The 25,037-nt window shown below is 44.2% G+C and overlaps 1 protein-coding gene across 6 annotated transcripts in view; it reads right to left on the bottom strand.

Annotated features, from left to right (window-relative positions):
* Positions 1 to 551: 551 nt before the first annotated feature.
* wdr17 (WD repeat domain 17) overlaps positions 552 to 25,037 on the bottom strand; it is a 114,847-nt gene continuing 90,361 nt past the window's right edge. For all 6 annotated transcript variants that reach the window (XM_078561690.1, XM_078561674.1, XM_078561664.1 and 3 more), the window contains 4 exons: positions 22,043 to 22,144; positions 9,205 to 9,303; positions 6,530 to 6,713; positions 552 to 1,050 (listed from right to left, as the gene is read on the bottom strand). In XM_078561690.1, the coding sequence (XP_078417816.1) occupies positions 931 to 1,050; positions 6,530 to 6,713; positions 9,205 to 9,303; positions 22,043 to 22,144 (505 nt within the window). In that variant the 3' untranslated portion in view covers positions 552 to 930. The remainder of the gene's footprint in view (positions 1,051 to 6,529; positions 6,714 to 9,204; positions 9,304 to 22,042; positions 22,145 to 25,037) is intronic.

The raw sequence follows: 25,037 nt of genomic DNA, 5'->3' as shown, positions 1-25,037 counted from the left end.
AAGATTAAAGAGGTATTTGGCAATGGGCTGATCTGATGTTTTAAATAAAAATGTGTTACGTTTTCTGCAGTTTAGTTAATTTGCCATAATTCAGTAATTATTCTGATCTAAAAACATTTACAGTGCCTGCCCGTGGTTTAAAAAAAGCCCATTCTACTAATAAAGTTTTCTTTTTATTTTGATGCATGCACATAGTGCTAAGTAGCACATGATCATAACCTTTCAAAATTTGATTTATAAAATCTAAATGAAACAATCATTCTACCGTTTTAGCTTATATCATTGACCAGCTGACCAGTAGCTGTAAGTAGCATCCATAGATTGGTTGTTAATAGCAGACCATACTATCAAATATCATATTTGCAAGGGAGTCTTAGCGTTTCTCTGGGTTATTTTGTGAACTTTGTCAGTAATCACCATGCATCTTTCACTTATGCTGACTATTGGATGATAAATTACTTGCAAACATTTTTTTTTCCAGAATCGGATCATTCCCTTCAGTAGGTGAAAAAATATTCCGAGGCGTCAAAATTGCAAGAGGTGACAAAACGTACAAAGTGCTAAAGCTAGATTTTGTTTGCTGCGGTATGAGGCATGTCATGTTCCTAGTTACTATGGTAACTACAACTTCTCTCTATTTTGTATCTCAAAGAAATATCCTTTCCTGGCATCAGGGATAATTTACTCTGTCAGCAGGTCTATATGTCAATTATCTAGCGCTGAACTTTGGAGAACCAGTCAAGTGGGGGGGTGGGGGCAGTTCCTCATCATTGTGCTATTACAAAGAATGTATTGTAGAATATACAGTGTCATTGTGTGATGCCATACTCCAGTCACTCATCCTCTATAGTCAGTACACCACCAACCTTAGCAATAGCCACCAATATAAAAGTACTAAAAAAAAGTCATCTCTTTATAATACTGTTCCTATCAGAATGGATTCAGACGTATTCCTGTTCCTAAGGGGGAAAATGGGTTGACCTTTGCCCACATTAATGCATCGTTAAGAGAGATTGCTGACTTTCCATCCTCAAGGAAATACACTGGTCCCTGAAAGCAAAATTAAAATATAAGTGATTAAAAGATGCACCATACCTCAGTAATTATGCTGACCTAACAGCATTTCACAGAGCTCATAGTTTTAAAAAGTCCATAATATTAATAAACGTTTCGCTCTAATTTTGATAATGCTAAGTTGGACATAATTGTAACCTTTCAAAATTTACTTTATAAAATCTAAATGATATGATTATTTAATTGTTTCAGCGTTAACCATTGGCCAGCTGACCAACAGCTGTAAGTAGCATCCATATATTGACTGTTAATAGCTGATTAAACTATCAGACATTGCATTTGCAAGTGAGTCTCATTGCTTTTCTGGTTTGCTTTGTGAGCTTGGTAGCAGCAATCACCATGCATCTTTTATTTAGCTGACTCTGGACGATAAATTATTCGCAAATGTTTTCAGAATTGGATCATTCCTTTCAGCAGATGAAGGAATATTTTGAGGTGTCGACATTGTACCAAGTGGTAAAATTAATTAAGTGCCAAATCTGGATTTTGTTTGCTGTGATATGAGGCATGTCATGTACATCAACACTATACTTATATCGGATAAACTCTTAACCCTAAAAGGCAGTCCATATGGGGGTCGTTTAGATCGGACACTCCTGCTGTTTTGACTGCACCCAACTTTAATTTTAAATGTATACTAAATGTAAGAAATGGAACTATACATAAGCGATTAATTATTAATTAATAATTAATCACTTGTGTGATCATTTATTAATAATTTAATGATTTAATAAATCATTAATAAACAAATTAAATGATTTAATAAAACATTTAATAATTAATAAGTTATTAATTATACAATAGTTATTCTGCTGTGCAGTTTTTCTATACACCAGCATGTGCTGCCATGAAATTCTGCTACATTAATGCAGTGGTTCTCAAATACTGTTGGTCATGGACCACTTCGATGGGACAAAAGACCCTGTGGACCACCTACTAGTCCCACCCCATCCCTTTTGGCTTGGCACCACAAAAAACTCATCAGAAGTCATAGGATGAATAGAGCTGCTTCTGACGAAAGACCAGTGAGGTGATATCTGGAGAGCTTCAGTCTCATGTCGGGCTCCATGTTCCGCTGTTTCCTCTTCTTTGTTTTCAGCCCCATGAATGTTGAAGACCTGATCTTGCAGCTGTTGGGAATTGCAGCAGGTACTTCAGAGCTGAGTCAATGGGCGGAATCATCTGGTCCCATTGGCATCAGGCGTCATGGGAGGGGGGGGGGGTACGATATGGCGCGGGATGGGACGATATGACACGAAAACCCGCCATCATGGCCGGTGGGTAAAACGGCTTTTCTCATGCTCACTGCCACACTTATTGCAAATCTGGGACGATTATGCCCAATGAGTCCAGGGTACAGGGACCATACATGGAGCCAAAACACCATCAAACTTTCTAGCCAAATCCAACTTTCAGTGACTTGCACTTCTGACCAGCCCTCAGACCATGTGGAGGACCCTCACGGGCCACCAGTCGTCTGCGCACCACACTGTTGAAAACCACTGCTCTAATGGAGGTGCTAATCTGTTCATTTGAGTGTTGTACGGTGTGATCACATCTCATATATGTCATTTCACTACTGTACAGATTTTCAATGCAATTAGATTAAAGAATACACTCCTGAAAGGAAATACAAGATTTTCAACTTTTTAAAACTTTTAAAGAGATTATTTTGGCACTTGACCATGACACATGGGGATGGATTTTTGTTTCCACATCACCGCCACACACCCTCTCTAACTCCGAACCTTCCCCCACAACTGTCATGTCTTTTATGTTCAAAACAAAAACAGAATTACCTGGAAAAACTCAGCAGGTCTGGCAGCATCGGTGGAGAAGAAAAGCTTTGATGTTTCGAGTCCAATGTTTTTTGTTTTTATGTCTTTTATGTTCATTGATTCAACCACGGTTGAGCTTAGTTTTGCAATAATTTGGGTTACTGCCAGATAGAATTACCGGTTGAGAGTCAATGTCAGTGTGAGGTACAGATTTGAATCTTGCATTCACCAAGGATTATTAAAAAAATACATGTCAAGCACAAATGAGGCAGAGATCTGCATATGAAGTCTTCGCACCCAGATTTCTTTTCTCAAAAGATGTGTTAGGTTGAGAAATTTCAGTCGTCTCGAGTTTGACCAGTATCAAGAAGAGGAATTCAAGTGGAATGGAAACTTCAGTGTCCTTTCAGCACCTTGTCCTCCACTGCCTCTTCCCCTCACTTCAGTTTTTGCTCTTCCTCCACTTTTCTTCTCTCTCTTTCTCCTGACTAATATTTATCTTTCAATCAACACCACAAAAACAACCTGCTCTTTGTGGGACTTTGCTGTGTGTGAGTTGGCTGACATGTTTCACTGAATTACAATGGTTACGACACTTCAAAGAGCTGTGAAGCCCTCTGGAACATACTGAGGTCATAAAAGGCACTATATAAATGCAAGTTGTTTTTTTCCTCTGCTAATTCTGTCTCCCTCTTTTATTTTTCAATCTCTTGTACGGTCATCTCTCTCTCTCTCACTCAGACTTCTCATTCCCTGATAATCAGCTCTTTCCCTCATTTTCCTCCTGCACTCTGTCATTCTCCTCTTTCATGTCCCAGTAGGGCAGGAAGCAACCAATAGAGTGAGGGAATCGGGGAACATTCGGAGTGAGACAATGGCCGGGTGAGCACATGGGTCAAATGATTCGGGAGCAATTTGGGATGAGCAGAATGTCGAGGAAGCAATCAGGGCAGGTGGCTAGCCAAGATGGTAGGCTGCAAAGCATCCAGGAGAGGGCAGCAAGCAAGTGTGCCAGCAAGTATACCAATCAAGCAGGAAACAATTAAGCTGGATACAATGGCAGTGGGCAGGCTGAAGCTCAATGGCTGAGGCAGAAGGTCACGGGTTCAAGTCCCAATCCGGGAACTTGAGAACCCAGGTTGATCTTGCGGGAGTACCACACAATCAGAGGTGCTATTTTATGGATGAGATGTTAATACATCGGCCTCTCTGTCTATCTGGCAGCTGTAAGTGATCCCATATTGGAAGATGAGCAGGGTAGTTCTCCCTGCTGCCCTGGTCAGTATTTATCCCTCAACCAACATAGCTATATTACACTATCTGCTCTTTGTAGCATTGCTGTTTGTTGGTCCTTCCTGTGCACAAATTGGCTGCCATATTTCCTACGTTAGAACAGTGACTACACTTTGTAAACTGCTTTGGGACATGAACGGTAGTGTGTTAATACAAGTCGTTTTTTCAAGAGCTTTGGCCTCTATTTGGAATTTCAGCTTTTTCTAGATAAGTTGAGTTCTAGGCAATTGTTAGGCAGGATACTCCCCACAACCCTTCTTTGAAATAGTCATGGGTTCTGTACATGGGATCTGGGAGGCTGATGGGGCCTTACTTTAATGAGACTAAACCTGTCTGTTCGCAATCTTGGTGTCATATTTGACCCCAAGATGAACTTCTGAACACATATTCATGTCATTATTATGACTGTCTATTTCCACCTATGCAACATTTGCCTCTGTCTCAGCTCATCAGCTGCTGAACCCCATATTCATACCTTCATTACCTCTATTCTCAACTATTCCAATGCACTCCTAGTTGGTCTTCCACATTCTACTCTCTGTAACCTTGAAGTCATCCAAAACTCTGCTGCCTGTGTCTTAACTCTTGCCAAATCCTGTTCTTGCTGGGTTACATTGACTCCCAAACAAGCAATATCTTGAGCTTAAAATTCTCATCATTGTTTTCAAATCACTCGTTGGCCTCACTCTTTCATATCTCCAATCTCCTCCGGCCCTAGAACCTCTCCAAGATATCTGTGCTCCTCCAATTCTGGCCTCTTGAGCATCCTTGATTTTAATCACTCCACCATTGGCTGTGCCTTTGGTTGCCTAGGCCCTAAGCTCTGGAATTCCCTCCCTACACCTCTTCACCTCCCTAACTTGCTTTGAGCTTTAAGACACCCCTTAAAACATAACCTTAAACAGTATATTATTTCCCCGCATTTCTACTTCCCTTTAGCTCTGAAGAAGAGTCACATGAACTCGAAACGTTAACTTTTTCTTTCTCTCCACAGATGCTGTCAGACCTGCTAAGCTTTTCCAGCAGTTTTTTTTGTTTTTGTTTCAGATTTCTAGCATCCACAGTATTTTACAGTATTTTGCCTTTATCTTAAAACATAACTGTTTGACCAAGCTTATGACCTTCTGACCTAAAATCCCCTTATGTGAAAAAGCATCATATTTTGTTTTAAAATGCTCCTGTGAGGCACTTTGGGATGTCTTAATACAGTAAAGGCACCCGCATAAATATAAATAATTATTGTTGTTGTTTATCCAAAAGACAAGAGTATACCTCTCTGAGGAAACATTTTCCAGTGATATACAGGGAGCTTGGTGAGTAGGAATAAGCATTTTACTCTGAATAGTTTCACGGGAATGTTCGGCTTGGTAAACAATTCAAGGTGATGTCTCAAACTCATTTCATTAAGCTTCTGAAGCAATTTGATTACTCAACTTCTGCTGCTTGGTCATTCCTCACTGACCAAAAGCAAACTACTTTTGATTTGTTCATATTCAGTCAATTGGATTTTGGATTGGTAATTTAATAGGTTATATCCTCATTTCAGCCATTCACAAATCTTTGCCCCATTGATTTGGCACCCTGAAGTGTGACACTTTCAGATGTCATGTGTGAGGCCAGTGAAAGGCACATCATGTTGCACTATAGGATATGTGTGTGCAGCATAAACAATGGCATAGACCATAGGATACACTTGCACTGGAGGTGGCACAGCCAAGATTCTATTAGACTGGTGTCCGGATGAGAATGTTGCCCTATGATGAGAGGCTAAGTAAATTAGGTGTATATTCTCTAGAGTTTAGAAGAACGAGAGGTGATATCATTAAAACGTGTGAGATTCTGAAGGGTAGACACTGAGAGGTTGTTTACCCTGGCTGGGGAATCTAGAACATGGGCCACAGTTCAGGATAAGGGGCCAATCATTTAGGTCAGGAGAAATTTCTTCACTCAAAGGGTTGTGAATCTTTGGCCTTCTCTAGCCCAGGGAGTTGTGGGTGCTCCATCGTGGAGTATATTTAAGGCTGGAGTAGACAGATTTTTGGTCTCTCACGGAACCAAGGGATATGGGGAGAAGGTGGGAAGTGGAGTTGAAGCTGAAGATCAGCCTTGATCATATTGAATGGCGGAGCAGGTTCAAGGGGCTGTATGGTCTCGTTTTCTTATGTAGACCAGTTGGATGAATGGCCTGTTTCTGTGCTGTAAATCTTAGGTACTTCAATGAAATTCCATGTCTATCAGCTATACAAAATAAACTCTAACTGCTCGGCTGTGCTGATAGACAATCTTATACACCTGAATATCAGTACAAATTATGCAAATAAAATTGGTATTACATCAAAGGCAAATTAATTTCAACTAATATTAAAATAAAAATAGGCATATACCTGTATTCGTAAACCTGTGAGGCAGGAGGTATGGACATCAGAGTGACTGGGAAGATTAGAACCTGTGACATAATCAGGGCCGATCAGTCCTTCGATGGGTTCCTCCCTAATCCTATTTAGCAAAATGCCGTACACCTCTCTTTGAGATTCAGAAGGAGGTGTATATGGTAAGTCCTCAAATGACCTGCATAATTTGGAAATCAACTCTGCAGTTAACATTGTAAATCATGAGTCTGAACGTTATAATCAACACTGTAGAGCAAGTGATGAATAATTTAGAACACAACTGAGGCAGAATAAAGGTGATGAATTCATCATCATCACTGCTGGGCAAACAAAATAATTGAAAAGTAGATCTTTATCAGGTCAAGTAGACAGATTTACATAAGGTCTAGCTGTCCAGTTACTAAGATAGGCATTAATTCAGCCTGACAGACCGGCATATTGGGAATCTAAGCATGAAGACCAATGCCTGAAACATTAACCTGCACCATGTGCTCTTTATATAAATGACCCTGTACCTAGTGCTAGTCCAGACTGGCAGCCACTAGTCCAGACTGGCAGCTGCGAGTCCCTCCTCACCATGCTTTCCAATGTTGGTGCAGGAGTTGAGGGATTCCTAGGCCATAAGTACAATGTGAGTACCTTGACATTATTGCCTTGACCACTTATAACTGTTATTGAAGTCCTTGAATGTGTTGTCACCTCCGAATCCATGCCAATCCTTCCTGGAACTCCACGTTTGAATCCCTCTAACCAGGTTTCCGCCCCTGCCACAGTACCAAAACGGCTCTTATCAAAGTCACAAATGACATCCAATGTGACTATGACAAAGGTAAACTTCCCCTCCTCGTCCTTCTCAACCTGCCTGCAGGCTTTGGCATGGTTGACCACACTATCCTCCTCCAGTGCCTCTCCATTGTCGTCCAGCAGGGTGGGACTGCTCTCACTTGGTTCCCATTCTATCGAATCCTAGTCTGAGTACCACTTGCAATGGCTTCTCTTCCTGCTCCCACACTGTTACCTCTGATGGCCCCAAGGACTTATCCATGGCCTCCTCCTATTTCTCATCTACATGCTGCCCCTTGGCAACGCCCGTGTCAGTTTGCACTAGTACACTGACAAAACCCAGCTCTACCTCGCCACCATCTCTCTTGATTCCTCCTAAGTTATCCGACTGCTTATCTGTCATCCAGTTCTGGAGAAGCTTAAATTTTCTCCAATTAAATATTGGGAAGACTGAAGCACTTATCTTTGGTACTCACTCCAAACCTCGTTTTCTCACTACTGACTTCATCCCTCTCCCTGGCAACTGTCAGAGACTAAAACAGTCTGTTTGCAACCTTGGTGTCATATTTGACCTTGAGATAAGCTTCCAACCACATATTCACACCATCGCTAAGACTGCCTTTTTCAACCTCCATAACATCAGCCGACTTCATCCCTGCCTCAGCTTAACTGCGCTTAAATCCTCGTTCATGCCTTCATTACCTCGGGATTTTACTATTTCAATGCGCCCATGGCTGGTCCCCCACACCCACCATAAACGTAAGGCCATCCAAAATTCTGCTGCCAGTGTCATAACTCGCAGCAAGTCCTGTTTCCCTATCACCCTTGTGCTCACTGACCTACTTTGGTTCCCAGTCAAACAATACCTTGATGGCTCATGGTTGTTTGCAGACCCCTCTATGGCCTCACCTCTCCCTATCTCAATATTCTCCTCCAGCCCCACAAACCTCTGAGATTTCTGCGCTCCTCTAATTCCGGTCTCTTGAGCACCCCCAATTTTCATCACTCCACCATTGGTCGCTGTGCTTCAGCTGCCCAGATCCTAAGCTTTGGAATTCCCTCTCGACACCTCTCTATGTTACTTTCCTCCTTTAAGACACTCCTTAAAACCTACCTCTTTAATTGCTATGAGGGGGGCAGATGGTGGTGTAATGGCAATGCCACTGGGCTGGTAATCCAGGGGCCCAGGCTAATGATCTGGGGGAATGGGTTCAAATCCCACCATGGCAGCTGGTAGAATTTAAATTCAATTAATTAATAAATCCGGAATATAAGGCTAGACTCAGTATTGATAACTATGAAAATTATCATCAATTATCATAAAAGCCAGTCCACTAACATCCTTGGGGGAACAAAATCTACCGTCCTTACCCAGTCTGGTCTCTATGTGACTCCAGGCCCAGCAATGTGGTGACTCTTAACAGCCCCCTGAAATGGCTACTTATCCTTCAGCTTTTCATCCACAACAAGATGAGGTCAATTGGTAGTTATTGTAATGCAGTGCTAACTTGATTCCACATTTAGCTTGAAGTACTACTGGTGGCAGCCCTGACCTTGTTGGTAGAAAATAAATGAGGAGTATTTTGCTCCTTTTGGTGATGCAAGGAGATGTTACCAATAACTGTCCTTTCCCACCCCTTCATCCTCCAATGCCAGTGGGTAAACAGCTGCAGCTGTCTGGTGTGACGACTTCAAAATTAATTCCTTTTATTTTAAGAAAAAAAACATGCTAAATTCCTTGGCACTGCTCCCAGACCTCCTTGGTGACCTCACCATAAAGTCATGGCGTAACACTCCAAAGCAGGAGCAGCTGAGAGGAATTTTGCCAGCTTGTACAATTAAACAAGTGCAATAAGTTTGGTTCGATTCAGCGGTTACACACTTACTTGCTGGCTGAGTGCGTGCATGCTCTCCATCCATCTAGCTCGGCCGATAACTGCTCGATCTGTGTCGGGACTGTCACCTCTCTGCATTTCAAGAGTTGGCTGTAACAAACAGGGCAAATCTTTGAGGCACAACTGAAAGTCCAATGGGCAAGTAAAGTGTGAGATGAAGTGAGACCTGACTCTAATTGAGCCACCATCGTTTAAAAAATAACTTAAGAAAGCAGACTAGTTAATGGAATTCGATAGATACAGAAAATAACAGAACAGACTTGAGGGGCTGAATGGCCTCCTCCTGTTCCTGTAGTCTTTCTACTGACAGTCCAAGTGGATATTGAATACTACTGATCCATTAGTATTGCTAACAGCATTGCAATTACTATGGAGGGGGAGACGGTGGAATAATTCACCAGCCAGACTGTAAAGAGGTGACTGCTTAATTCTTTAGTGTGAGGGGACTAAGACCTCACCCTATATATTTTTATGAAATAGATATAAATATCCTCATGGCTATTTCTAAAATTTAAAAAACTGGACAAATACCTTTTAAATGGCTAAAGCTATGTCTGTCTGTGACCCTCGAACAAAAGGAGACATCATAGTAGTATCGTAGAAACTTGCTCCTCATTATCTCTGAAGAGGCACTAACGGCCCCCGTGGGCTGCAGAGAACAAATTCAAAGAGAACTATACAAAGGCCATCTGCATTTCATAAGCCAAGCTGGCCAACTGGAGCCTATTTGTGTGCCAGGACAAAGGACCCCACAATCATCCTTCCAATTCTTAACGGTTGGAATATTTAACAATCTCAGGGACCCAGACAAAGGCTTGCACACCCTCTGTCAAAGCCAGAGTGGAGAGGTGTGAGTCATGTGACATGGACCTAGCTTGTGGAATCAGTAATATTGTCTTGTGGAACTGCAAAGCTCAGTTTGCCATTTAATCAACTACAAGCAGCCTCATGAGAAAGGAGCTCTTTCCAGATTAAATATTTGGCCACAACTACATCTATGCTGGAACTTCTATACCATTGCCTACAAGACAGGCACACAGAGATGAAGCAATTTCATCGCGGAAGTCAACTCTACTCGAAATGTGAATTATAGAGCATCAATTTTCAACTTGCTGACTCTGTGAAGGAATACTTCATTGGACTTTGATTCTAGATTCTGGACCCCTGTGAAACAATAATTCTTTTCTCTGTGGTCTTTGCCCTGTAAATCTTTCTTTTTTCTATCCCTCTTTTACAGTATGAGTACACAGGAGGCAAAGTGGCAACCCTCCTCCCACGGTTTGAGAGTGTGCAAATAAACTAAGCCTTTGAGTTCATCCTATCTTGAGTTTGCTGTGGAGTTGTTAATAGAAAATTGCATCACACCAAAACAGAGGGGTTGGGAAACACGACTCCGCTTATAAAGGTCGGAGGGGGGGGGGGGCGCTGGCGGAGTGGTTCGGCAGAGCTGCGGACACTGCGATACATCAATGAGGGGAAAAGTTAACTGGACTATTTATTCCAGGAGGCAGTCACACCCCTTAGAATAGGGTCTTCTGATTTGGTCAGTGATTAGGGACAGGAGGGTGTGACTGCAAGTGAGGCAGGTATGGGGACCCAGAGGGTAGAAGTGGTGGAGCCTCAGCCTTTGCAATTGTCCAACAGGTTCGAGGTTCTTGCAAACTGTATGGATGAAAATGATGGCTGCAGGGTGGATGAGCAAACTGACCGTGGAACCATGGTACAGGAAGCCATTCAAGCAGAGGGAGTTAGTAGTAGGGGGACAGTATAGTCAGGGGTATAGACATAGATCTCTGCAGTAGAAAGCGTGAGTCCAGGTGGCCATGTTGCCTGCCTGGTGCCAGGATTTGGGACATCTGCTCTGGCTGGAGAGGAACTTACAGTGGGAGGGGGAGGATCCTTGGGTCATTGTCCATGTAGGTACTAATGACATAAGTAGAAGTAGGAAAGAGATTCTGCTGAGGGAGAATGAGCAGCTGGGGCTAAGTGGAAAAGCAGGACTTCAAAGATAATTATCTCTGGCAAAGGATACACAAGATTAGGGAGGTAAACACGTGACTCAAAGATTGGTGTGGGAGAAATGGGTTTTGATTCATGGGGCACGGCACCAGTACTGGTGGAGAGCTGTACAGTTGGGGTGGTCTTCACCTGAACCATGCTGGAACGAGTGCTCTGTCAAGTTGTATAACTGGGGCTTTAAACTAAATAGTAATATCTGTGTATGATTTAATTACACTGGGCAAGAGGTTGATAGCAGTCAGGTTGTCTGGGGGGTTGGAAACATGAAAAGGGTAAAAGTGATAAGTTTGAGGTGCAAGTAAATAGGTTAGATCTAAAGTTAGCATTTTTAGACAAGTTGAGAATTTGTTTGAATATCAAAAGGGAGTCGGTGGTTGAAAGAAACATATTTGCATCTTGCAGGAGTTCCATAAGTAAATAGTAGTGGGGATATTATATTTTATTCTCCCAAAAGCAAAGACAAGATGGAAACATGAAAGATCTTATATTTGGAAGGGTTGGAGCTTCAAAGAGATATGCGAACAATGAAATGGAGGTGACAGGGGAAAGGGGTATATTAGAGTTACAGTGGATAGTTGGATATAGATATTGAGCTAGAGGTGGCTGGAGATAGCTGGAGCTGTTTGAGCTGTTGAGCTATAGATGGAGCTCTGGGCTGGGAGAGGATGCAGTTTGAATCACCAATCAAGTCAGAGAAATCTTGGGCTGCAGCAAGCACTTTTATACTGAAGTGGATTCCACCGCAGAGTCGAAGAGGGTAAGGGTCATGTGGTACACCTTTATCGAAGCTACAGCAGTTTGCCTTGTGTAATATTACTGGATTTCATAGTAGACTTCTATAGGTGGGTATCTGATCAAATAGAGTGTTTTGGGGGAATGTTTTGTAAGGCTAACCTTAATTGTGTAACTGTAACCTTGTGTGCTTAAGTTTCCTTTTATTTTTGTTAATAAAACATTTAATTTAATTTTTAAAATCCCATAAGTGTTACTGGACCTTTTACGGCTGAGATCGATACGTTGTCTTCTCAGTTTCCGAATACAGAAAAAAAGATTATGGCCTGTAAGCCAAGATTCCCTCTGTGATTTGGTTTGCACAGCAATTAACACCAGCTGTGGGCATAACACTGGGCTGTGAATGTTCAAGGGTGCATGACATTTAGGGAGGACAGGAAACTTGGAAAAGATAGAGGAATAGTTCTGATAATTAAGGATGACATTAGTATAGAGAGTGATGACCTTAGTTTTGGAGATCAAAAGCTAGAATCAGTTTGGGTACAGGTGAAAAGGTAAGAAGTCACTTTTGGGAGTGGTTTATAGGCCCCCTAACAGTTGCCACACTGTAGGATGGAGTATACAGGTAGAAATAATGGGGGTTTGTAAGAAAGTTATGGCAATAATCATGGATGATTTTAATCTACATATAAAGATTGGACAAATCAGATTGGCAAAGGTAGCCTGGATGATGAGTTCATAGAGTGTTTTTGGGATAGTTTCTTAGAGCAGCACATTCTAGAGCCAACCAGAGGGGAGGCTATATTAAATCCGGTAATGTACAATATCACAGGATTAATTAATGACCTGATAGTGATGGTGCCCTTAGTGTCAGCGATCATAATATGATTGAATTTCACATTCAGTTTGAGGGAGAGAAGAGTGGCTCTAAGACTACTGTTTTAAACTTAAATAAGGGCAATTATGAGGGCATGAAGACAGAGTTGGCTAAAGTGAACTGGGAAATTAGGTTAAGGGACAGGTCAATAGAGATGAAGTGACAGGCATTTAAGGAGATATTTCAGAATACTCAGAAAAGATACATTCCAGTGAGAAAGAAAGACTAAGGGAAGGACACACTATCCGTGGCTAACTAAAGGAGTCAAATTGAAAAAAAAAATGTATAATCCCACAAAGATGAGTGGCAGGTCAGAAGATTGGACAGAATATAAAGAACAGTAAAGAATGACTAAAAGATTAATGAAGAGGAAGAAATTAGAGTACGAGAGAAAGCTAGCTAGAAATATAAAAACAGATAGTCGGAGTTTCTACAGGTATTTAAAAAGGAAAAGTTTATAAAGTGAACATTGGTCCTCTAGAGAGTGAGCCTGGGGAATTAATAATAGAAAACATGGAAATGGAAGATGAATTGAATAGATATTTTGTGTTTGTCATCACCATAGAGGATACAAATAACATCCCAGAAATAATTAATCAGGAGGTGAAAGGGAGGGAGGAGTTTAAAACAATTACAATCACCAGGGAAAGGGTACTGAGAAAATTATTAGAACTAAAATTGGATAAGTTCCCAGATTCTGATGGACTTCATCGTAGAGTCTTAAAAGTTGTTGCTGAGTTAGTAGATGCATTGGTTTTAATTTTCCAAAATTCCCAAATTCTGGATAGGTCACATCGGATTGAAAAATAGTGAATATGACTCCTTTATTTAAGAAAGGAGAAAGACAGAAAGCAGGAAACTACAGGCCAGTTAGCTTAACATCTGACATTGGGGAAATGCTGGAATCTATTATTAAGGGGGTTATAGCGGGGTACTTAGAAATTTTCTATGTAGTTATGCAGAATCAACATGGTTTTGTGAAAGGGGAATAATGACTAATTTATTGGAGTTCTTTGAGGAAGTAACAAGCAAAATGGATGAAGGGGAACCTGTGGATGTAGTGTACTTAAATTTCCAAAAGGCAGTTGACAAGGTGCTACATCAAAGGTTACTACACAAAATAAGATCTCATCATTTAGGGCATAACATATTAACATGGAAAGAGGATTGATTAGCTAACAGGAACCAGGGAGTAGGCATAAATGGGTTATTATTGGGTTGGCAAGACATGACGAGTGGACTGCTACAGGCAGAGGCAGAGGCCCCACTGCTGGGGCCCCAACCATTTACAATATATATCAATGACTTGGATGGAGGGGCCAAATGTATGGTTGCTAAATCTGCTAATGACACAAAGATAGGTAGGAAAATAAGTTATGAAGATGACATGAGGAGTCGGCAAAGGGGTATAAATAGTTTAAGTGAGTGGGCAAAAATTTGGCAGATGGAGTATAAAATGGGAAAATGTCAGCTTGTCCACTTTGACAGGAAGAATAGTAAAGCAGTATATTTTTTCAATGGAGATAGGTTGCAGAACTCTGAGGTACAGAAGGATCTGAGTGTCCTGGTACATAAATCACAAAAAATTAGTATGCAGGTACAGCAAGTGATTAGGAAGGCAAATGGAATGTTGTCATTTATTGCGAGGGGAATGGAATATAAAAGTAGGCATGTTTTGCTACAGCTGCACAGGGCATTGGTGAGATCACATCTGAAGTATTCTGTGCAGCTTTGGCCTCCTTATTGAAGGAAGGACACAAGTGTGTCAGAAGCAGTTCAGAGAAGGCTCAATTGACTGATATCTGTGATGGGGGGGGTGGTTATCTTACGAGGAAATGTTGGACAGGCTGGGCCTGTATCCATTGGAGTTCAGAAGGTTGAGGGGTGAGCTTATTGAAACATATAAGATCCTGAGGGGACTTGACAGGGTGGATGCGGAAAGGATGTTTCTTGTTGTGGGAGAGACTAGCACTAGAGGACACAGGGCGGTATTGTCCCAGATTTGCACTAAGTGCACCAGCGGGTGTGAGAAAAGACATTTTATCCGCTGGCTGCAATGGCAGATTTTCACGTTGTATCATCCCCTTTCTGCCTCATAAATGACTCAGTCACAGGAAACACACTAGATCGCTGGTGGCCAGCTTATGATTTGCCCGTCACACTGTTACCTCACTGCTTTCTCACTCCATACACACAGTTCTCAATGTTTAGCCTAGGGCTGCTCCAGTGAAGACATGGCCCCAAAAGCCAGGAAGAGTGCGGCCCCCTGATTCAGTGATGCATCCCTGGGACGCCTTTTGGGCCCCTTGGAGGCCCACCGGGATGTCCTCTACCCCAGGTCTGACTGCAGGAGGCCCATTAGACTCACCACTCTGGTTTGGGAGGCGGTGGCAAAGGTGGTCAGTGCCAATGCTGCACACAGGTCGGCCGTCTAGTGCAGAAAGAGGATGAATGATCTCATCCGTGTCACCAGGGTAAGTCAACCATCTCACCAATCTCAACTCACCCACTCACAAGCCCATCACTCGTTCACTGGCATTTCACTCACTGCCGGCTCAAAAGGACATCAACACTCACTCTGTCACACACACCCTCACTTCTCCATCTGGCCTCCTCTCCTCTGGAGACTGCATCCTCATCCATCCACTCAGCACACATGCACACCTGGCATCCTTCTCATTTGGCCTGGCATGCATCTTGCTCACATTCTCTCCACCTGTCTTCATGCATGACAAGATGGCGCACAATCAATGGGAGAGGTCCCGAACCGGGGGGTGGAGTGCCAGATATCAATGTCCACACTCTGTTCGAGAATCGCGCGTTAGAGCTGGCCAGAAAGGATGTCGACCATTCCTGCGGCGATGGCGAGGTCAGTGCCAAGCAGCCACATGAGGATTCAGCACCAGATCATCCCTCTCTCAACGCTACTCTGAGTCCACTGTCCTGTGTTCAGCGTGACTGCCAAGCACTAATAATCTCCATTTTCTCTCCTAGACACATATGAGACGTCATCCTCTGGCAAACTTGACCCTGACCCTAGCACCGAGATAGCCTCGGATGAGGACCCTCGGGGGCAGCACCATTGAAGACTCGTCACGATGCTCACCCATACCCTCCACTAGCACACTGACATACACCTCGGTGGGACCTAGCTGCAGAGCAGCCTCTGGATCGCAATCCAGTGATCACAGCATACAATCTGTCCCACTGCAGGTGGAGGCAGGGACATCCGAGGTCACTGGCACTCGGAGGACTGCTGGAGGCAAAGGATCTGCTGAGTCTGAGTCAGACGATGAGCCTCTGGACTCGATCCTCAATCAGTTGTTGGACCTGCAAAGGCAATCACAGGAACATCAGGAAGGGATGTCTGGTGCACTCCTCAGATTGCAAGAGAAGACGGAGGAGTCCATCTGCCTTCAGTCCGAGGTGATAGCGCGGGCATGCTGATGCACCGAGGTCAACACTGGCAGGATGGCAGCTGCCATCCAGACCTTGGGCCAGGACCTGGGTCCTGCAATGCTGTGCGGGCTGAGCTCCATCGCTGATGCCACAGTTGTTCTCCAACAGTGTCAACGTGAGTGGGGTGCAGGCAGTTCGATCTCATTCCAGCTTCCCCTTCACCTCATGGACCCAGCCAGGGGCCGTTGGGTACCCATAGGGAGGAGGACCAGCATCTCGACACCCTGGGGCCATCCACCCAAGTGACTCTGGGAATTTCTGAATGATCCAAATCCCCTCTTCCGGTGACTCCATCATCTCCAGCTCCAGAGGTCAAGGAGAGCTGTTTAATTGTCCACCACCATTCATGACTGGATGTAGCAGGACTGCAGAGCTTAAAACTGATCCGTTGGTTGTGGAATTGCTTAGCTCTGTCTATCACTTGCTGCTTATGCTGTTTGACATGCAAGTCGTCCTGTGTTGTAGCTTCACCAAGTTGACATCTCATTTTCAGGTATGCCTGGTGCTGCTTCTGGCATGCCCTCCTGCACTCTTCATTGAACCAGGGTTGATCGCCTGGCATGGTGGTAATGGTAGCGTGGGGGATATGTGAGTTATGAGGTAAGATTGTGTTTGGGTACAATTCTGCTGCTGCTGATGGCCGTCAGCGTCTCACGATTGCCCAGTCTCGAGTTGCTAGATCCGTTGAAAATCTATCCCATTTAGCACAGTGGTAGTGCCACACAACACGATGGAGGGTATCCTCAATATGAAGGCGGGACTTCGTCTCCACAAGGACTGTGCGGTGGTCACCCCTACCGAAACTGTCATGGACAGATGCATCTGCGGCAGGCAGGTTGGTGAGGATGAGGTCAAGTATGTTTTTCCCTCTTGTTGGTTCCCTCACCACTGGCCACAGAGCCAGTCTAGCAGCTATGTCAGTTAGGACTCGGCCAGCTCGGTCTGTGGTGGCAAGGGTGCAGAATGTACTCTTGGTGATGGACATTGAAGTCCCCCACCCAGAGTACATTCTGTGCCATTGCCAACCTCAGTACTTCCTCCAAGTGGTCAATACTTCCTCCAAGTGGTCAACATAGCACTGATTCATCAGCTGAGGGATGCCAGTGCATGGTAATCAGCAGGAGGTTACTTTGCCCATGTTTGACCTAATGCCATGAGAATTCATGGGGTTCGGAGTCAATGTTGAGGACTCCCAGGGCAACTCCCTCCCGAGTGCACATCACTGTGCTGCCTCCTCTGCTGGGTCTGTCCTGCTGGTTGGACTGGACATGCCCAGGGATGGTGATGGTGGAGTCTGGGACATTATCTGTAAGGTATGATTCCGTGAGTATGACTATGTCAGGCTGTTGCTTGACTAGTCTGTGAGACAGCTCTCCCAGTTTTGGCACAAACCCCCAGCAGGATTTTGCAGGGATGACAGGGCTGGGTTTTCCGTTGTTGTTTCCAGTGCCCAGGTTGATGCCGGGTGGTCCGCTCGGTTTCATTACTTTTTATTGACTTTTTAATGGTTGAATACAACTGAGTAGCTTGCTAGGCAATTTCAGAGGGCATTTAAGAACCACATGTAGGCCAGATCAGGTGAGGACAGCAGATTTCCTTCCCTAAAGGGCACTGGTGTACCAAATGGATTTTCAAAACAATCGACAATAGTTTCGTGACTTTTAATTCCAGATTTTTATTTGATTCAAATTTCACCATCTGCCGTGTCTCAGTCCAGGGCCTCTTCTCTGTGCAATGTGTAACCTTCAGTCCAAAGTGATGGTCCGGCTTCACACTCACTGGACACATCAGTGATGCCTGAACCTCGATGATGCTTGTCATTGCTGCCAGAATGTCATGGACAGGCGTCACAGAGTTCAGTCATTCTCTCTGTGTGCTCTCAGCACCTTTGAGGTGGGGCTGGATCCCATCTCTTCAGCATCTGTGACCAGTGACCCTGTGCTCCTGAAGGGCTCAGGTGCTGAAGGCTGACAAAGGATCAGGTGTACTTAAAATTTCATGGCTGTTTCTCCACGATATGACCCTGATCACAGAGCACAAGCGAGCTGCCCTCAACTAGACAGGAGTCGGACACTCACAGAGGCTATGTGAAGATCTATGGAGTGTCCTCACTGCATGTTGTCATCATCCCCCTGGAATCTAGAGACTATTAGGGCCTCCGCTGGATCTCCATGACATGATCCTGAGCACTGAGGCTATGTGCGCTGCCATCAGCCACACAGGAGTCAAACTTTCACAGATGCAAGGTGAGGATGTCAGGACTGTCCTCACTGCATCTCATCATCCCCCATGAACCTCACAGCTATTAGGGCCTCATGAGTGCGCCTTCCTCGTCTGGCCAGTGCAATGGCCTCATCGTCAGCATCCTCGCCTTCGAGGACCTCATCACCCTCATTCCCTTTGACGTCCTCATTATCGGAGGAGATGTGAAGCTCTTCCATTCCCCCCTCAGCCAGTTCCTCCCCCCCACTGTTGCAGCGCCAGGTTGTGTAGCACATAGCAAGCTATGATGATGCATGACACTCTCTGGGGACCGTATTGCAGTGCTCCTCCAGACTTGTCAAGGCACTGGAACCTCATTTTCAACATGTCTATCATTTCCTCCACTAAAGTCTGGGTTGCGGTATGAGCCTCATTATACTGTTACTTTGCTGTAGTCTGAGGCCACTGTACGGGTGTCATCTGTGGGTAGCCTTGTCCCCAAGGAGCCAACCCTGCAGCCTTTCTGGACCCTGAAAGATGTCAGTGATCTGAGACCTGCTAAGGATGTAGGAGTCGTGGACCCTCCCTGGGAATCGTGCACAGACCTGTAGGACGCATTTGTGGTGGTCGCACACCAGCTGAACATTCAGCGAGTGGAAGCCCTTGTGATTGACTTAGTTGACTGCTTGTTGCCATGGAGATCTAAGCACCATGCTAGTGCAGTCAATGGCACCCTGGACCTGTGGAAAATCAAAGATCTGCGCAAATCCCAGCGCTCTTGCTTCCTGGCTTTCCTGATCCCAGGCAAAATGCACAAAACCCAGTGCCTTCGTGAATGTGGCATCCTTGACCTCCTGCATGCACTTGTGCGTGGAGGCTTGTGAGATCCTGCACAGGCCATCTGTGGAGCCCTGGAAGGAGGCACTGGCGTAAAGATTGACCGCCGCAGTCACTTTCACGGCCACTGGCAGTGGATCCCGTCCACATCTCTGTGGCGCCAAATCCTGCAGCAGGTAGGGTGTGTGACCGACCAGTTCCATCGACATGTACAGTCTTCGGTGACACTGGTTCTCAGTCTAGCAAGGCACCTACGAGTGACGGATCACTGTGGACCTTCAGCTGCGTGCACAGGAGGCCCTGCCACTCCTTCATACAGAGGGAGGTGCTCCTCCCGTTGGTGACACAGGCGTCTCCTTCACTTTTCTTCTCCTTCTTCTCTGCTCTCTGTAAGCCATAAGCTATACCACTAAATCAGCAGTCTCCATAATCCCAATGTTCTCCTCCTGCAGAATGAAAGAGAGAGACGCGTGGGTTAGCCTATGTGTCCTAAGGACCTCTCTTGGTTAAGTTTCAATGCCCCTTCATGCATGCCAGAGTGTGCTGGCCACCACTTGGATGGCCTGTATGTAGTGTGCTCATTGGCTGTCCGAAACTCCACCCACCTCCGCCCCACTCCACTTGACCGACTGGCAACAGCTCCGGCCAATGTACTGCATGCTGTGCTCTCAGCTGAGGCGCAGGCATTCTCCTAACCCGCACAGCAAGGCGGCACAGTTAGCTTGAACCATGGTGGATACTGGTCCAAACCTTAATAAAGACATTGCAAGGGGCTGTGAGCGCCTCCACCAGTGACTGCGCCATGGCCACCTTTCACACGGGGATTCTACAACTTGTCCAATTGTTTGGCTGCCCCCCTAAAACGTACATTAATTTACAGTCTGTGCCCGAGGGGTGAAAAGTTCAGGGGCATTTGGTGGCATTTTCATGCTTTTGCGTTGCTTGACTGGGTACAGTAAAGCTTCAGAGGCCCAACTCCAGGCATGTCAATGGAACTGCAGCTGCGGAAGGATGTTGACTTTTGACAAGCTTTTCCAAGTGCATGGCCGCTTCCCTCACCCTCCAGCCCTGCTCTGCCTTGGACTAGAGCAGGGTCTCAGGGACGAATCACACACTTACATCTGGGGCAAGCCATTTAAAACCTCCCCTATCCCAATAGCCTATCAGGCCTCAGGACAACAAGGCTGAATAGTTAGCATTAAAACAAAAGCAGAACAAAAGGCCAACAACCTGAAATGTTAAACTCTTGTGTTTGTCTCTCTGCAGGTTCTGCAGAGTGGTTCCTACATTTCCTGTGTTTATTTCACTAGCTAACAATTGGGAATGAGAATTCTGGGCATCCTGTTAATTTAGACCTCAAGGTCAAAGCAATTCAGGCTTATTTGTGCCTCTTCATCATCCCCAACTCAGTGAGTCCAATTGTGGTATCAGCATAGCAGGAGGCCATTCAGCTCACCATGACTGTGCTGGCTCTTTGGAAGAGTTGTTAGTTTTTTTTTATAGAGTGTTTTTTTAAAACACTTTTTCCTCTTTGAACTTGAAAGTCGCTGTAGAGCTGTCCCATTCAGAACCGAGTAGTGCACTTTTGACCATCAGCCTTCAAGTTAAATTTCCCATTTTCTCTCCCCTTCCAATCAGTGTCATCGCTTGCTCTTGCTCTTTCCCCATAACACAGAAAACTTTTCCTTTTCAAGTGTTTATCCAATTCCCAAGTGAATCTACTTCCGTTACCCTTTCAGACAGAACAGGTCAGGCCTCAGTCTAAATGAATGGGCAAGAACATGGTAGCTGGAATTTAACGTGAATGAGTGTGAAGTTATCCACTTTGGTAAAAAAAAACAGAAAGGCAGAATATTTCGTAAATGGTAAGAGGTTGAGAGGTTGACACTCAAGAAGCTCGACACCATCCAGGGCAAAGCAGCCTGCTTGCTTGGAGCATTCACAAACATTCACTTCCTCCACCACCGACGCACAGTGTCAGCAGTGTGTACCATCTACAAGGTGCACTGCAGAAACTCACCAAGGCTCCTTTGACAGCACCTTCCAAATCTATGACTGCTACCATCTAGAAGGACAAGGGCAGTAGACACATGGGAACACCGCCAACTGGAAGTTCCCCTCCAAGCCACTCGCCAGCCTGGCTTGGAAATATATCGCCGTTCCTTCACTGTCGCTGGGTCAAAATCCTGAAACTCCCTTCCTAACAGCATTGTGGGTGTACCTATGCCACATGGACTGCAGCGGTTCAAGAAGGCAGCTCACCACCACCTTCTCAAGGGCAATTAGGGATGAGCAATAATAAATGTTGGACTAGCCAGCAACATCCACATCTCATGAATGAACACAAAAAATTGCTGTACCCTATCATTGTCCAGGCTGATACTGACAAAGTCCACAGCTAGCAGCCGTTCAGCCTGGGGCTTTGTTACTATGTGTGGCTCAGCGCATTAACTATCCCGCACCGAGAGTTTTTCTTTAACTTCGGACCACATTTTGACTTTCTAGGCATTTTGGGTAAGCAAATTTACTCAGTGATCGGTGTTTCTAAAATCTAAACCTTTCACAGGATAAATATTTACTCCCTATAATGCATCAATCAAATTGGCATTAACATATTTCGCAAAATCTATACTTTAGTTGAAGATTTATAATAATTACTTGTCTTAATTCTGGCAGGAATGTTTCGGTATATACTGCCCTCACCTGGTGTATTCATAAAGTGCAGGTACAATGCTGTTGTAATGTCTTCTGATGGCCAGTAATGCAGCAATGTAGCCACAGAATATAAGCAGCTCGTTTCGAAATCTGAAAGGCAAGAATGGAGTTCACATCATGTCGCACAACAAAATTAAGATTGTATATTTCCTATTGTTTCTTTTAGTGAAGTCATACGCTCTGTCTGAACTTGACTAGAAAACTCCTGATTCCTACCTCCCACTGCCACTGTCTCTTGCCACAAATAGACGAAAGTAAATGCGTGATGGAATTAAGGAGAAAAGACAAGTAGACTATGAAACAGCCCAATCCTCCTACCTTATAAAACTCATAAATAGTACGTAACTGACTGAAAATTCAATAAACTCAAACTGACAACATCTGACCTATGGATTTTAAAGCAGAATGCAGATTGCAGTAGACCTTTCATTTCTATTTTGTAAATTAAGGAGACCTGTATTTTGCAACATATTGTGATTATTTGTACGCTGAAATGATCTAAATTGTGCAATCATTATATTATTTTATATATTACTTTTATTTTAATCGTTGTTTCTAACTATGTCATAAATTATGATTACTTGTTTTATTCATATCATCATCACAATTTGGCATCTGCCACCGCGATGATTTTTTTTCAATAAATGATCTGTCTATCTGACTGGCTGAGGCAGTGTGATGTAAACTAATCCCATTTCCCAGTTCTTGGCCTGCACTCTTTTTGCTTATGGTACTTCAAGTGCATATTCAAGAGCTTTTTAAATGCAATGAAGGTTTCTGCCTTTACTACCCTTTCAGGCAGCGAGTTGCAGATCCCCACCACCCTCTGGGTGAAAAAAATTCTCCTGAAAATCATTCTTCCAATTACTGTAAATCTATTCTCCCTGGTTATTGACCTCTCTGCTCAGGGAAATAGGTCCTTCCCATCCGCTCTATGTCTCATAATTTATACATTTGGTTTGTCTACACTTTATAAGTCCATGTGAATTTCTCTCACACTGTCAAGGGAATCGCAGAATCATGCACAAATAAGCCATTCGCCCATCGTTTGGTGCCAACTCTTTGAAAGAGCTACTCAATTAGCCACACTCCCCTGCTCTTTGCTTACAATTCCTTTTCAAGAACATACCAAATGGCTCGATCAGGCTAAAAATAGTTTAAAGCTATCAAGATTACAAGAAGCACGAGCAGGAGTAGACCATATGGTCTGTCAAGCCTGCTCCCCCATTCAATATGTTCATGGCTGATCTTGGGTTTCAACTCCATTTTCCCACCAGATCCCCCTATCCCTTAATTCCCTGAGTGACCAAAAATCTGTCTGTCAGCTTTGAATGCATTCAACAATGGAGCATCCACAGCCCTGTGGGGTAGAGAATTCCAAAGATTCATAAATTTCTCCTCATCTCAGTCCTGATGACACCACATTTAAGGACAGATTGCAGAGAGTCCATCACAGATACTCCTGAACCTTCCTGTGATGATCGGCCTGTGAGCTATAGAGTCATAAAGGCCTACAGCACAGAAAAAGGCCCTTCGGCCCATCGAGTCCGTGCCGGTCAAACAGGTGCCTAACTATTCTAATCCCATTTTCCAGCACTAGGCCCATAGTCTTGTATGCCATGGCATCGCAAGTGCACATCCAAATACTTCTTAAATATGGTTCCCAGGTGGAAGGGCATAAAAATGAAATAAAAGGAAGACTTGCATTTATGTAGCACTTTTCATGGCCACTGGACATCTCAAAAGCACTTTACAGCTGATTAAGTACTGTTTTTGAGGGGTTGTGACTGTTGTAATCTAGGAGATGTGGTGGCTAATTTTCACACAGCAAACTCCTGCAAATGACAATGTGATGATAACCAGATAATCTGTTTGTTGTGATGCTGATAGAAGGATAAATATTGGCCCAGACTCTGGGCATTACTCCCCTGCGCTTCTTCAACATAACGCTATGGGGTCTTTTACATCCACCTGAGCAGGCATGTGTCCCTGACAGTCTACCCTGATTTTTGTTCTCAAGCCCTGGACAGGGACTTGAACCCGGAACCTTGTGATTCAAGGGTGAGTATGAGCCACAGGTGACACTAAAAGAATAACACTGGCCCTCACATCCATGAGTTAAAGAGTGAAACATCCCAGTGGGTCCTGCTGGCCTCATCCAATATTCCGCTGGGTTTATCCAGGACATTTAACAAGTCTTTACCTTAATAACAGTCTTTACCCACATAACTGTCAGTGCGTTACAAAATTCTTTGATTGAAACTTGCTTTCTAAATGCAATGTTATGAAGCTATGCTTTATATCAAAAATGACTTGATATATTTACCAGGCTGAAAACCACTGGTTGAGTTTTTAAAATATCGTTTGATCCCTTTCGCCCCAAGAGCTATATCCAACTCCTTCTTGAAAACATACAATGTTTTGGCCTCAACTATTTTCTGTGGTAGTGAATTCCACAGACTCACCACTCTCTGGGTGAAGAAAGTTCTCCTCATCTCAGTCCTAAATGGCCTATCCTGTATCCTCAGACTGTGACCCTCCAGGTTCTGGACTCCCCCACCATCGGGAACATCCTTCCTGCATCTATCGTGTCTAGTCCTGTTAGAATTTTATAGGTTTCTATGAGATTCCCCCCTCATTCTTCTGAACTCCAGCAAATATAATCCTAACAGACTCAATCTCTCCTCATACATCAGTCCCACCATCCCAGGAATCAGTCGGGTAAACCTTCGCTGCACTCCCTCTATAGCAAGAACATCCTTCCTCAGATAAGGAGACCAAAACTGCACACAATATTCCAGGTGTGGTCTCACCAAGGCCTTGTACAATTGCAGCAAGACATCCCTGCTCCTGTACTCGAATCCTCTCACTATGAAGGCCAACATACCATTTGCCTTCTTTACCGCCTGCTGCACCTGCATGCTTACCTTCAGCGACTGGTGTATGAGGACACCCAGGTCTCGTTGCACATTCCCCTCTCTCA

Source organism: Cetorhinus maximus, chromosome 2, assembly GCF_964194155.1.
Source record: "Cetorhinus maximus chromosome 2, sCetMax3.hap1.1, whole genome shotgun sequence".
NCBI lineage: Eukaryota > Metazoa > Chordata > Chondrichthyes > Lamniformes > Cetorhinidae > Cetorhinus > Cetorhinus maximus.
Note: the sequence above shows the minus strand (reverse complement) of the source record. Positions and strands in the feature narration are given on the sequence as shown.